Raw genomic sequence first — 15,863 nt, 5'->3', positions numbered from 1 at the left:
CACAATACGACAGTATAATCTCTTATTCAAAAACAAACAAAGGGACCTTAGCTTTCTAAATATAAGCGATATGTGCGTCAAGACTATAAGTGATAGCTCTGAGGAACCTGAGAGATTAAAAAAAAACAAAAAAAAAAAACCCATATTGAACTGAACATGCGAGCGGTCATCTTTAGTACAATCTGGGTTTCATTTTCATCTACGACATTAAATTTAGCACGATGGAAAATAATACAGATATAGATACAGTTGTCTTAATTACGCCTGACTAGTATGGATTCAGTCAGACTTCTTTTTTTTTATTAATCTTTTTCTTTTATCTATTTAATTTTGTATGTGTTTATTTTGTCGTGGTTTACTGCGAATACAATTCTCTCTATTCACATTATGTCTGACGTCATCGCCACATCGAGCTTCTGTACACATGGGAATATGGGAGTGTATTTGTCGCAATGTTGTAGTATTCTGCGACAAGACAAGACCTATTTTGCGATTAAAGCAGTCTGCGACCAAATACGCTTGTTTGCTTGAAAGCTGTTTGAAGCTTTAGTTGCATGAACATGCTTACAAACTGTACTTTATACTTTGCTCCATTACCTGTGGTGGGTTTTTTTGCCTACTCGTGTTCACCTGCGTGGAAAGGTAGAGTTTGAAATCTATGAATAGGGATGTTGTGTGTGTGTGTGACATAAATAATCGTAGTTGTAGGCTATCAATCTGGTAAAAATATATCAACAAAACAATCCCACTTTGCACATAATGCGGTCAGTCTGTGGATTTTCGGACAGAGTCCAAGTGAAAAACTGCTCTCGTAGCATGTACAAGCCTGGACAAATCTATGGTGCTTTACATAATCGTTCACACCGTTAGTAGCAAGTTACATTCTAAAACCAATGGTCTGAACGTTGAAAAGAGTTCGAACTGTGTTTCAATGCTTGTTTGTTTTTATCGTACCACGTCGTGAGCAAGAAGTGTGCAAAAGGTAAGCCTATTTAGCCTACATTTAAACATTCAGTGTTTAGCTTACTTTAGTCTTCAACTTAGATGGGAATTATATACTTATTTCTTCTTATCAGTATTTATTTATTATTCATTTTATTTCATGTGATTTTTCTTTTGAACGGCATTATAAATCAGATCTATTTTATTTTCTGCAAAATATAGTCAAACAAAGAGATTGCTGTCTGTGCACTACATAATACCGGACGAAGATATAGATTGAAAATGGCTTGAATGCCTAAGAAAAACGAGGCTGGATGTCTAAGGGGGGACCATTATAGAGCAGTTTTTGCCACGAATTGGTCCCCCGGGGGACTACTTCAGAGGGGGGACCGGACCGGATCCTACACCGGGTTTAATAGTATGCCTTATGTTTCCCTTTGCTTTGCTTTTTGCTTTCCTTTGTATTTGTTTGTTTGTGGTCCCGAAGAAGCCTCCATAGGTGAATATTTGACTTTGTTTTTGTGTGTGTGCTGTCATTGTATTGGTGAGAACAGATGTCTTTTGTTTTTCAATTTTGTTCATCTCACCCCCAGTCATTTTGTCAATTTGTTGTTTATAGAATATGCCAGTATGTGAAATTGTGTTCAGTTTGAGCTGCAGTTAACCTCCCATGTTGACGTCGAGTCATGGGGTAGAGATTTTAAACGTGTTAATCTCTGCTGCACGACTGCTGGTGTCTGCTGGCGTCAAGGCCTGGGAGTCTTTTGGTGCCGGACAGGTGTGAACCGTGGACAGGTAAGACACACGGGAACACACAAGCACGTATCTATGGTGCGCCAAATTGATATTACTATCGTTAACTGTTATATAGGGTTTTGAAACTATCGTTAACTGTTATATAGAGTTTCGAAACTATCGTTATCTGTAATATAGAGTTCCGAAACTATCGTTAACTGTTATATAGAGTTATATTAATAAATAAATATCAATAGCGCGTTCATGCGCATTATTGCTAAAACTATGTATAACAGATAACGAGGGTTTTGCAAAACGGCGGGATGGTGCGCGCAAGTGATATTACTATCGTTAACTGTTATATAGAGTTTCTAAAAATAGCGAAGGCGTAGTCGGATGTTTCGATGCCGACAAAATGGCTGCTGAACGTTTCGTTCGAGTGAATTTGCACAAAATTACTACAACATTTAGTAGATCATATTCAACTATCCATCGTCTTTTTGTTTGTTTGTTTGTTTAACGCCCAGCCGACCACGAAGGGCCATATCAGGGCGGTATCCATCGTCTGATAAGTCCATCATTTCGCTGCTTCGTTTAACGCTTCGTTAAGAATCAAGTAATTAAATCTTCGTTTACCGCGAACTTGATATTCTGTAGGCCTACCGTCTTCAAACCGCACACGTGAAAAACGGTACGGCTGAAAGTACAAATGATATGATAAAGCTAATATTAAACAAACTCAACAATATTTTGAGAAAACGACAATAGAAAAACGGTCAAGCATTTCCTAATGTTGTAGTTTTTTAAATTGTGTTTCTAGTTGAAATGTACATTTCGTAGCAAAAAGACAGTTTTGCAATGGCATTTCAGGGTTTTCCCATTTGGGAACGATACCGACGCGCTTTTGATAAAACTATCGTTAGCTGTTATATAGAGTTTCAGAAACTCTATATAACAGCTAACGACAGTTTCGAAACGCTATATAACAGTTAACGATAGTTTCAAAACTCTGTATAACAGTTAACGATAGTTTCAAAACCCTATATAACAGTTAACGATAGTAATATCAATTTGGCGCAACATACGTATCGCACTCCAAGATAGAGACCCGGGGATCTGGTGTCGCTGGGGGAAGGGTCTTTTTGTTCTTATATTGTTGGTCAGGTTTGTGAAGAGAGTGAGCTTCGTACATGTGTCGCTGCTCTTCGAAACCGGCTCGTATTGAGAAAAAACCTCCCCCAACCTCCATCCACCCGCCACCCCCCCCCCCCCCGCACAATAACACAAAAACAATGAAAAAAAACCCCACAAAAACACAACTAAACACACACACACACCAAAACAAAAAAAGAAAAAAAGGAAAAAAAGAAACACCATTCACACGCACACGCACGAGTGCGCGCACACACACACGCACACACACACACACACACACACACACACACACACACACACACACACACACACACACACACACACACACACACACACAGACGCTCTACTTTTCAACTAATACAACACCAGCAGTGCGTTTGAATTTCCCGATAAAATGAAATGACGTGTTGTTTGACAACCATCCAGTGGAGTCTCAATAATTATTATCTTGGACATGCTTCTCCGCAAAACATCAAAGACTCATCAGTACTTGAACATTTGATGAACACCCCAACCCACTTCTGGATTTCAAAGGGCCAGGCTATCGCCACACTAGCACAAACAGGTGCTAACATCTGCTAAAATTGACAGGCTAGGCCCGATCCGAAAAACAATAGAACAAACTTGCAAGAATAGTATAATCTATCTGCATTTCGGTTGGCTGCGAGAAGGTGTAAGAGTGTGAAGCGGTTATGAAGATCCCTCCGCCAAGAGAACTATGAGAGTCACACCACGCCACCTAGTGGTGATAAGGCAGACAACTGTGTCACCTTGACACACGCTTAAAAGTTATCTCTCACACGTGCCCAACCATCACGTGAAAGACTGTCACTGCTGAAAATGTAATTGTCAGATGGTTGGTTAAACGTCGGAAATACAATTCACGGTTTTCTGGGTTTTTTTCCACCTGGTTTGTTGCTGTTTGTGTGTGTGTTTGCTTGTTCGTTTGTTGGTTGTATTTATAGTGATTTTGTTGATGTTTCTTTTCCGGAAGGGGGGTGGATCTGTCTCATAATTGTGCTAAACTAGCGATACCACTTCTGGCAAATCTTAAAGTTATACTGGACAGTTTGACGATTCAAATCTCAAAAAGTGAAGCAATGAAAAAAAGTAACAGTAATGAAACAAGCACTGAAGCAAGCAGGCAAGCAAACACAAAATCAAGATCCACACTAAAGGGCCTATAAAAAAAACATGTGAGAAAGAAACAGATCATAAACAAAAACACACAAACCAAGCAACCAAGCAACCAACCACCTGAAGTCTTAAAAACGGAAGCAAGTTTGAATCAGCGTGAGTTATGTATTATCATGGCAGTTGAAAATTGCGCTATTTCAGGCTCAACAAAAATAAGTGTGAGGTGAACAGTTTTAGCGATATACTGAGCCCAAAGCCAGCCAAACTTGGTCCCAATGTATCGTGTTCTTATCTCAGTCACTCATCCTGTCGCGTGCACAAAGACTTAAAGTTATCTCTAGTGGGTCCTTTGGCCTGAAAGTACAGGATAAAGCTTCATGGGCGATGCTCCACTGATACATACTTGACAAACAGATGTAGCAGCGCTCTTCTGAAGGCATTGAATCCACGGCATGCAGGTGAAAGATCTCAACACAGATGGACATGCAAGAAGGCATCCGTTCGCGTATATACATATCCAGATCCGTAGAAAGACTTACATGCCTATACGTAGATATTCTCCAACATGCTCTGGTCATCACGACAGAAGACACGTATCAACTAAGAAACACACAAACAAACAAGCAATCAAGCAAGCAAGCAAAACCCAAGCAAATATTTGTTTATTCAGATGTTGTTTTGAGTTCGTCAAACATAAGTAAAAGAAGTACAGGTGTGACTGACCAACAAAGTCTCTCTTCTCTTACCCACCATGACACCCGCACACTCTCATGTTTTATTCAAAGATACTTTGTATGTATCATTTTTTTTTAAATACGGTATCATAAACCAATTTAGATTTATCGATGAGCCACTCTCCAATCTGTTCAGTCCCCTACCACATTATGTAGCATTCTCAATTAGTGTGACATTTTAGAAAAATAAGTTTAGCATTCTAGTGACAGAAATGTCTGGCAACTTCACATGGGTACAGACAATGCCGAACGATGACACCATTTCACAACGGTGTCAAACAGCTGACAACTTTCCGAGCTTTCGGAGAGCGGTTCCCGTTCCTGTTCGTGACAAAATGGGGTGACAGAGACCGGTGCGCAAAGTTAGCCCTGTGCCCTATCTACGAAGTGAGTATTTCTTGACAAGTCTGCCAGAACTCGCCGCAGAACTCTTTGAATTTCATTGTTTGATGAACCCCGCTCTTTCGTAAGTAGTTTTGAGGTTGAGGTGTTTATTTTTTCTTCTCAATCTGTTTACTATAAAATGTTGTCGTTATTTTGAAATTCCACTTCTTTTTGCTTTTTTCTCCTTTTTTTATTTAGTCAAGTTTTGACTAAATATTTTAACATCGAGGGGGAATCGAAACGAGGGTCGTGGTGTATGTGCGTGTGTCTGTCTGTCTGTCTGTCTGTCTGTGTGTGTGTGTGTGTGTAGAGCGATTCAGACTAAACTACTGGACCGATCTTTATGAAATTTGACATGAGAGTTCCTGGGTATGAAATCCCCGAACGTTTTTTTCATTTTTTTGATAAATGTCTTTGATGACGTCATATCCGGCTTTTCGTGAAAGTTGAGGCGGCACTGTCACGCCCTCATTTTTCAACCAAATTGGTTGAAATTTTGGTCAAGTAATCTTCGACGAAGCCCGGACTTCGGTATTGCATTTCAGCTTGGTGGCTTAAAAATTAATTAATGACTTTGGTCATTAAAAATCTGAAAATTGTAAAAAAAAATAAAAATTTATAAAACGATCCAAATTTACGTTTATCTTATTCTCCATCATTTACTGATTCCAAAAACATATAAATATGTTATATTCGGATTAAAAACAAGCTCTGAAAATTAAATATATAAAAATTATTATCAAAATTAAATTGTCCAAATCAATTTAAAAACACTTTCATCTTATTCCTTGTCGGTTCCTGATTCCAAAAACATATAGATATGATATGTTTGGATTAAAAACACGCTCAGAAAGTTAAAACAAAGAGAGGTACAGAAAAGCGTGCTATCCTTCTTAGCGCAACTACTACCCCGCTCTTCTTGTCAATTTCACTGCCTTTGCCATGAGCGGTGGACTGACGATGCTACGAGTATACGGTCTTGCTGAAAAATGGCAGCTACTTGACTAAATATTGTATTTTCGCCTTACGCGACTTGTTTTATTTTCTTTTTGCCATCTATATTAGTGGAAGAATCTTTTGTATGTATGTTTGATGGTGTATGCTTTTAATTAAGCGTTGCTGACTATGAATGTAGATGTAAATGCTTGTATAACTGTGTTTTAATTTTAAATGTGTCAAGCGCAAAGAGCATAATTGTAAAGTTATGATGTTGCTCTATATAAATGCTCATTTATTATTATTATTATATTATATTGTGATAATCTTCTTATTTTATTATTTATTTTACCATATTCAAACTGACTATAAATTAACGTATTTTTCTCCCGATTGGGGAGAGGATGTTACTACTTTTATGAAATCTCCGCAGAACGGAATGACGCACCGTCAAAAAGCAAACAATCAAACGGTAATAGTCGACAAAGAAATTCGAAACATATACCCCCCCAAAAAAAATCCAAGCTAAATAATGAAAGATGAAATCCTAAGAAATAAGTAAATAAAAAAAATAAAATAAAAACCCCACATATGACAGCTAAGCACTGTCTTCACCAATTTGCATGACACGGACAGCAGACATACGGCTTTATCTTGAACTAGATGATTACCCGCTTTGCCGGGTACTGGCTTCGCCGGGAAGAAGTAGAGCCGAATACCAGGCTGCGCCTGGGACCCGGCTTTGCCGGGTGTACGAAGGAAAGGAGATAAACGCGCAAAACACTGGAGACCTTCTAAAAATAGTAACGTGCAGTGACCTTCTAAAAATAGTAACGTAGTAACGGGAATATGGATTGACGCCACACGGAGGAAGGGAGATAATCGCGGCTGAAAACACTGGAGAAGATAAGGAAGAGTTACTGGTAGTGGATCCCGACAACAAAAAAACCCAAAACAATTAAAATCGGTTCAGCGCGCACAGCGCTGCGCGCTGAGAGCACGTGTTGAAATATCTCATCGATGAGGTTGTGTCCGGGGTGTAGCTGAATACGGTGTCCAAATTTGAAAAAGATCCACCGAGAACTTTGGCCGTGCATCGCGAACAGACAGACAGACAGACAGACAGACAGACAGACACTAGTCGTATATATATATATATATAGAAGCATTGTCTTTCCATTTCGTGACACTTTCTTTGCTGGTGTATATATATGTTACAGGCATTAGTTGAAACCAGGCATTACGTTTGACTTAATGCCTGTAACATATATATATATATAACACTTTTGGACCATCATTGTTGAGAATGACCAATGTTCAGACTATGACAGAAGAGGCGGAAAGGGAGGCCAACTCTCCGATCGCGCTGATAAAGGAGACAACCTGTGTAGAGCGAAATGACGGGCCGGTGACTCTGAGGCTGCTGGATTCAGCTCTGTGGCAAGCGTTTTGCCAGGAAGGCACTGAGATGATCATCACCAAAGCTGGAAGGTTGGTTCACTTTAATTTATAGTGAGGGTGTCGGGTTATATTCAGAGCCCTCTGATGTTTGCATTATTTGAAATTATATATAAAATGGACAAAGCAACATTTTTTTGTGTAGAAGACGCACTCGAACTGATAAAATAAGCTTAGAATTGATTGTAACTGTAGATCGGTTCGTGTGTTTGAGAATACGAAGAGATCCCTTGCAGTTTTAAGCGTAAGGTCGTTTTTGTTCTGAGCATGCTAGAGTGTGTGCGTGTGTTCGCGCATCTAAGCATGCTAATGTGCGTGTGTTAACGACTTTAACATTGCTTGTGTACGTTCGAGCTTGTCAGCACGCGTACGCCCGCTTGTATTTTCGCTCATGCATAACTTCGCCTTTTCATTACTTTCTTTTCTCAAATATATAGTTCTCTTCGCCCTGTCTTGCCCAAAAACAACTTCCGCTTCTGATTAACAAACAACTTTCATGACATCATTTCCGCTTTCAAAATAATCAACTTCCCCTGAGATCCGCGTATAGCTAAATACAAATAGCGGGGTAAAACGGTCGTACCCACACGTGCAAAACACACGAGTGTACGTGGGAATTTCAGCCCATGAACGCAGAAAAAGAAGAAATAACGCACCCTCGATGACGTTCATTCCTGCAGGCGCATGTTCTCTTTCAGGCGCATGTTCCCTTTCGTGATGGTGACGGTGGAAGGCCTGAGCCCCACTCTTCTCTACTCTTTCCACCTGGCCCTCGTCCCCTACGACAGCCGCCAGTACAAGTTCTGTCAGAGGCGCTGGGTGAGCGTCAGCGACACGGCCCCCGGCCCCACCCCTAACCCCGAGCAGTCCTACACCCACCCGGCCTCCCCCAACCGTGGGTCGTTCTGGTGTCAGGAGATGATCTCCTTCGCCAAGCTGAAGATCACCAACAACAAGCACTCGCAGGGCGATGTAAGTGCTCCATTTTGCTGTTGGTTTTGTTGGAGTGGCGGTTCTGGTTCTTGTCACCTTGATCATCATCATCATCATCATCATCATCATCATCGTCATCATCGTCATCGTCGTCGTCGTCGTTGTCAATGTCATCATCATCATCATCGTCATCGTCATCATCATCATCATCATCATCATCATCATCATCATCATCATCATCATCATCATCATCATCATCATCATCATCATCATCATCATCACCTTTATGACAAATTCCAGTTAGAAAGGATTCAATGGGTAAACTTTTCCGTTTTAGACTATTTGAACATTCGTACAGATGAAAACCATGAATTTTTTTCGACGATTGTGACTTTGGAAAATTTCTTCAGGGATAGTAGCAATCGTATGCAATTTGTTTTTGTATATGTACGATAAGCCAGCGAACAGCGTTTGGTTTTATGAACATAATCGAGATAATAATTAAGATGTATCATTGTCAGCCACGGGAAGTTATCACTGACGGCAAGGTCCATTTAAGCCAAAGTCGATTTCTCTCCCTTGCTTCGTCATTTCCCTGGTCAGCATGCACAGCAAAGTATGATTCTTCGTACAACTCGTGAACGACTTCGGCCTTCACAAACACGAACAATGAACGTGCAAAAGCGTGACAAGTTCTTTTTTTTAACAACCTCAGTAATAAAAATGTACTCATTTACAAAAAAAGTAATTGAATGAAAGGATGAAAGATACTTCCCACTTCATTTTCTGTAAATCAAAGTATAGTAAGGTATTTAAAGATCTAAAATCTAACATTCTTGTGCAGATTGTACTGCAGTCCATGAGAAAATACATGGCGCAAATCACAGTACGGGAGGATCTGGGGGACACGGAGTACGTATTTGTGCTTCCGGAAACGACCTTTGTTGCCGTTACTCAGTATCAGAACGAGGCTGTGACCCGGATGAAGATTGCCCACAACCCGTTTGCGAACGGATTCAAGTACGCCCACGTGACAGGGTACGTTGATGCCCATCCTTCAAACGTCTTTAATGCCAAACCACTGAACAATATCGACAAAGAGATTTTAATGAGAAGTTAAGGTGGAAAAAAAACGACAACCCTTTAGCTCTTAAGTCTTGCCCATGTTATGGCTTAGTACTTTTGGGGGTTAAAAAATAGGTTTACTGGCACACACAAAAAGAAGTCAATAAGCAATGGACCTGTTTGCAAACCAGACAACAAACAAACGCATTCTCCAACAAGATATGTATAACGTTTATCTGGAAAGGAAGAAAAGTCAAGGTTCATTCTTTGTTTCTATTTTCATCTGTTTCAGATCTGAGGATGGTAAGAAAATATACCCGAGACCAGGTAAGCAAACTCGAAATCATATTTTGCTCTTTTATTTGGGAAACAAATAGAAAGAAAAATTAACAAGATCAGAGACTCTTATACTTTACAGGCAAATTCACAAAAGTAAAGCTAAAAGTAACAGGCAAGTCTGAAAAGTAAAGCTCCTCGGATATTATACTTCTAGTTGGGGTCGAGTTATGCTCTACATTATTTCAAAATACGGATAAAACTATCATATGCTGAATGCATTTAAAGGTTGTTCTTACAAAATGTGCAGAAAGTATGTACATATAAAACCCATCACCACTATGTCTTCGCAGATGCTCTCCGTTCTCCAGAGTCCAGAACCAACAAGCACTCTCTGTCCGGCAGCAAGACAGGCGCGAAAATAGCGCGAGCCAAGGCCACCGTAACACCCCAATCTCTCGTTCTCAGCACCATCTCTTTCGCTGAGAACGTCCAGCCAACAGACCTGACGTCTTCCAGACCTCCACAGCCATCTCAGTATCTCGTCCCAGGTGGGGAGACTGTGGGACTCTGTGTGCCTCAGCAGGAGAACCCAGACTCTGGACTTTCTGGCGACGTTGCTATGCCCGCGTCACCTTATGCGTTCGAATCTGACGAGAACGAGACAGAGTCTGACTTCAGCAAAAGCCTTGAAGTTGATGTTGAGAAGTATTCTCTCGACGCTGTAGAAGATCCTGTTGAAGGAGCGGTCGATTATTCTGGAGGAGCTCGGACGTTCTCGGGTGGCATCAGCAAGTGTTCTGATCGGATTGACAATCATTCGCCAATTCGTAGTATCAGACGACAATCTTCAGCCTCGAACGAATTCGACGACGAAGGTGAAGAAAAAGGAGAAGAAGACAGTGGTCAGTTCGACGCGACCGACAGCGACTGCCGACAAACAGATCTTACTTGTAGACTACCCACGACTGTCACAGACGCTGTCAATTCTCCCACAGAGCCAGGGTCACTAGGCGAGAACATCATCCGCAACGAAGAGAACCTAAGCTCTCCCACGTGCTTTTCAACCGGCGTGCACACAGTGATCCAGGTTTCGGTAAAAGCACCATCAGCAGAGAAAAGTACTATCACGAACAAAGTCGAGACCTTCAAATTGCCCCTGCCAAAGAAGAGTTCTGGTGGCAAGAAGAACGCCAAGAAGTCTTCTTCTACACCGTCGGATGCGGACCTTCATTGGTACAAGAACGCCCTTCGCCAAGCGGTGAGTGTGGTAGGGAAAGACCCATAATATGGACCGGCTGCTGATATGACAAACTCACGGTGCTAGAGCGCTCAAAACCATTTCATTCGCCACATGTACCCTCGCTAGATAACTTGTACATATGCGGACAGTTGCGGACGCACAAACCACAAAACCTTTGGGCTTTTTCACTTTTGTTTACACTTCTGGCAGCGTTCCCTCTAAATTTGACGCTTAAAACGGACTAGTTTCCGACCTCAGACGCAGCTGTTAATACACAACATTTTCGTTGTATGATAGCTAAGACTCTTATTGTTACATTTTAGCAGTATTAACCCCGTCTTCCTTGTGCAAACAAAAATGAATAGCAACATCTCAAAGTATGCGTGTGTCCCCTAATATGGACCACCTTCAACAAAAGGAAGAAAAGGAAAAATAAAGACTGGTTTCACTAATCCATTAGGAAGTTTGCTGAAAATTAAATATAATGTACAGTCTTCTTCGCGTGAAAGTTGATCATTTAATTTATTTGCTATTTTAAAAAAGCCTTACAAAAGGCTTTTAACATTGTGACCCTCCACCACGGAATGAGTCGCATGTCACCTTTGCATGATTTTCATATTTTTACATTTTCCTAAAGAGTTTTTTTATGCTCTATCCGGTGGTGAAAACCGTTTTAGAAAAGAGCAAAAACTTTTTGAGTTATAAGCCTGTGACTAAGGTGACCCTCACACTGTTACCAGACACTCCCCGGACTTATATTAAGCCTAGCGCAGAACCGCGCGAGGTGACATGCGACTCATTTCGTGGTGGAGGGTCACATTTGGTTAAAATCACTGCTCTGCACAGGAAGAAGTGAGGGTGTTGGTTTTTGCTGTGTGTCTAAGTAGAGGGATGGTCTTATCTCATGTAAACGAGTTTTCACGCGACGGACTTTACATTTAACACAGGAAGGAACTTATCTTTAAGAGTGAACGTGATGTTTAACTCTTGCAGAATCAGAGGCAGCAGGAGTGTGTGATAAAGACAGACCGCGGGGTTCAACTCAAGCTGCACGACACTCATATCTGGAGCAGTTTTGCTGCCTGCGGCTCCAAGATGGTCCTCAGTCATGATGGCAGGTCAGACATGTTTGCAACATTTGATTGATTTAAGGCTATCATCTCTATGTCTGCCTCTGTCTCCTTTTTGTCTTTGTGTAGTAGCACGATACAAGACACCGCTGTCCTTTTCTTTTTCTGCGTTCATGGGGTGTAACTGCAACACTCAATCGTGTTTTTGTACGAGTAGGTTTGTGTGTGTGTGTGTGTGTGTGTGTGTGTGTGTGTGTGTGTGTGTGTGTGCGTGCGTGTGTGTGTGTGTGTGTGTGTGTGTGTGTGTGTGTGTGTGTGTGTGTGTGTGTGTAGGGTGGGGATGGGGTGGGATGGGGTGTTGTGGGGTGGTGATTGACAAGTATTGCCGTACTCTGATGTGAATAACATGATCTTTTTCGTGCGTACTTGGTTTAAAAAAAATGTTATTCAGAATTTCTTCGCATGAACAGTTCAAAACATACAGCTAGGACACGCACTCAAGCAAATGCTTATATCACGTGCGTACTTGTCTTGGGCTTGCGTGTATACATGATGATAAGGCGCTAGCAGGTCCGCACATAATTTGAACTGGGAGATGCAGAAAAGTCCCCACCCTTATCCCACCAGGCGCAGCCGGGATTCTAACCTCCCAGCTTCCAAACCTTACACATGGAAGGGTGAAGTAAATGAATATGAAAATAAATGAATAAATATGCAAATATATAAATATGCAAATAAATGAAAATGCTAATTAGTAGTACGCACATTCCTTTTTATGCATGTTGATATGTAGATCTTTCTTTCTTTATTTGGTGTTTAACGTCGTTTTCAACCACGAAGGTTATATCGCGACGATGATATGTAGATAAATATGCTTCCAAATAAATAAATCAATCTCGTGTCCATTCAGAAACATGTTCCCAGTGGTCAGCATCAGCCTGCGCGGCCTTGACCCTGGACGCCTGTACTCCGTTTGGTTACACGTGACGTCAGCAGATGACGTGACAAGGGAACAGGGGGCCTGGGTCCAAGGGGTTCCTGCCCAGCGTCCCGGTCCTTCCGTCAGGCCTTACATGCACCCATGCTCACCCATGCGTGGCCTGGCCTGGATGAAGGTCAAGGTCGCCTTCAGTGAACTCAAGCTGACCTCTGACATGGCCTCTGAGGACGCTTCTTGTGTAAGTACGTGCAAAGCAGCACTTCCCGAGGTGTCAGTGTCTGAAACTCGTCATGCTTACTGGCATAGTTCTTCCCGTGTAAACGATACGGGTCACAACCTCGGGCATTTACTTGGGATCAGACCATTTCTTCCAATTAGACATATGCCAAAACCAATTACTTGGCAACTTCCAGTAAAGAGTAGGAATTTAGGAATGCATTGGTTTTGTAACGGACACTGGTGGCGAAATTAATTGATAATAAATACCCAATCTTACATGAGAGCAGCAAAACATTTGTGTTTCGGTATCAGTCCAAATGGAGGAATGGGCTTATCCCGTGTAACAGCCTGGTCAGATCTCAGATGCCAACCCCAATCGTTTACACGGGCAGGACCGTGCCTTTGTCGCTATATCAAAGGTTTAATCTACAGGTCTAGCTTTATATTCCTGCTTATTTCATTCTCGCGACGTTAGATGAGCGGTTTATCTCAGTATGAGTATAGGCCAACAACACTGCAGTTTACGCTGGATTGGCTTATAACTGAGCATGTGGTTTTGTTTGTTTGTTAACTTTATTTGTTTTGTTTTTCCCTGGATGTGACGAACGAAAAGCTCCCATGGGGTCGCCTTCACGCGGCGGGAGTGTTTATACTAAGCTACCCCACTCCTTTACTTCTCTTCTTTTGTCTTATTTCTGCCTTACCAGTCCTTTCACCTATATTTCCTTCCAAGAAAACTCTCCCTACTATTCCCTGCAGTTTTCCAATTCTTTTCTTGTTGTCTTATTTCTACCTGACTGGATCCATCACCTTTATTTCACTTACCAAAAGTCTTCTTTTCCACATCCTTATTTCTCTGCACCCCGCATGTCGTAAGAGGCGACTAACGGATTCTGTTCCTCCTTTTACCCTTGTTAAGTGGTTCTTTTATACTGTAGAATATAGTCAATGTTTGTAAAGATTTTAGTCAAGCAGTATGTAAGAAATGTTTAGTCCTTTGTACTGGAAACTTGCATTCTCCCAGTAAGGTCATATATTGTACTACGTTGCAAGCCCCTGGAGCAATTTTTTGATTAGTGCTTTTGTGAACAAGAAACACTTAACAAGTGGCTCTATCCCATCTCCCCCCTTTCCCCTATCCCATCTCCCCCCTTTCCCTCGTCGCGATATAACCTTCGTGGTTGAAAACGACGTTAAACACCAAATAAAGAAAGAAAGACGAACGAAAAGAAGAAGATTTTTTGTTTTGAGAGTGTGGGGTTTAGTAGGTCAGTAGGTAAAGGACAAGACCTTCGGGTCACGGCTTCGAATCCAGACTAGGACGGACACAGGTCAACTTTCTGTGCAGATTCAGAGAAAGTATCAAAGTTCAAGGCCCGTTCACTGCTGATGTCCTTTTGTCTGAAGTGCAGATGGCTCATACACCCAACTGAACACGCACCCAACTAGGTAGCGCGACTCAGTTTTCCACTGGGAGGAACCGACCCAGATTTCCAAGCAATTGGATAATAAAGTAATGAAAAATGAGAACGAAAAAAATAAATTGTTTTCTCTCGGCAGTTGTCGTTGTCAGCAGGCAAACGCTACCTCGTTCAGCTAGTGGTGCGAGAGGAAGAGGAGGCAACTCCGGGAAACGACGGCAGCTCCGGTGACCTCTTGTTCTTTCCCTTGCCTGAAGTGACCTTTGTGGCCAATTTTGACAGCAATGACGTCAAGTCGTCACTTCCGCTGATCCCAGCTGCGCCCCGTGTGCACGAATATAGAAAAAGGTTAGTAGTCTACGATGTGAGGTTAGTGTTCAACAACTGTCAGAATGGAAGAAATACTGACATTTAAAGTATAGTACAAAAGATGAACTCAAGAAACAAGAACACACACACACACACACACACACACACACACACACACACACACACTCACACTCACACCCACACACTCACACTCACACACTCTCTCTCACACACACACACACACACACGCGCGCGCGCACGCATGCACAAAAGCACACACGCACACACGTACGCCCTCATGCACACACGCGCGCACGCATGTACGCTCTGTTCCTACCTACTCCACTGAAAAATCTTAGATTTCTGTTGTGAGAATGGTGCGATATGATGAGATGGAAGTTATTTCTGGGACTATGCTTGTTCTAGCACTCCAGATTTCACGCAAAGGGGTGAGTCTTAATAATTCATTTTCATTGCAGACCAATAGGGAACTCTAATTCCGCACTGCAAGAGGACCCAGAAGAAGCCGAAGGTATTTTTCCTAAGTAAAGACCACTGCATGCATTTCTGAAGCTTAGACATGAAGGTAGTGTCAATTCATTCCAAGCTAACACCAAACAAATTAAAACAGACGAACAAACCAGCAAACAAAGAAACTAATAAACAAGCAAAATTATCAGAGTAAAAACACCAACACCAACACTGAGATTTAAATTCTTCAAAGCAATCAAAATAATCTTTAATCTGTACATTTTCACGAGCGAATGACAACGTCACTGTCCGTCAGTCTTTCTGAGTGCGTCAGTCAGTCAGTCAGTCAGTTTGTCTGTCTGTCTGTCTGTCTGTCTGTATATCTGTCTGACTGTCTTTCTCTCTTTTTTTAATCTTCAAAAAAGTTTTTCAACA

General features: G+C 41.6%; 1 protein-coding gene across 1 annotated transcript in view; it reads left to right on the top strand.

Moving 5' to 3' along the window:
• Window positions 1–4,024: 4,024 nt before the first annotated feature.
• Window positions 4,025–15,863, top strand: part of LOC138982425 (uncharacterized) — a 13,575-nt gene continuing 1,736 nt past the window's right edge. The window contains exons 1-10 of the mRNA XM_070355702.1: window positions 4,025–5,169; window positions 7,345–7,514; window positions 8,180–8,453; window positions 9,259–9,452; window positions 9,772–9,806; window positions 10,109–11,016; window positions 11,992–12,116; window positions 12,979–13,246; window positions 14,788–14,996; window positions 15,437–15,489. Of these exons, the coding sequence (XP_070211803.1) occupies window positions 7,348–7,514; window positions 8,180–8,453; window positions 9,259–9,452; window positions 9,772–9,806; window positions 10,109–11,016; window positions 11,992–12,116; window positions 12,979–13,246; window positions 14,788–14,996; window positions 15,437–15,489 (2,233 nt within the window). The 5' untranslated portion in view covers window positions 4,025–5,169; window positions 7,345–7,347. The remainder of the gene's footprint in view (window positions 5,170–7,344; window positions 7,515–8,179; window positions 8,454–9,258; window positions 9,453–9,771; window positions 9,807–10,108; window positions 11,017–11,991; window positions 12,117–12,978; window positions 13,247–14,787; window positions 14,997–15,436; window positions 15,490–15,863) is intronic.

Source organism: Littorina saxatilis, linkage group LG12, assembly GCF_037325665.1.
Source record: "Littorina saxatilis isolate snail1 linkage group LG12, US_GU_Lsax_2.0, whole genome shotgun sequence".
In the NCBI taxonomy this organism is placed as follows: Eukaryota; Metazoa; Mollusca; class Gastropoda; order Littorinimorpha; family Littorinidae; genus Littorina; species Littorina saxatilis.
Note: the sequence above shows the minus strand (reverse complement) of the source record. Positions and strands in the feature narration are given on the sequence as shown.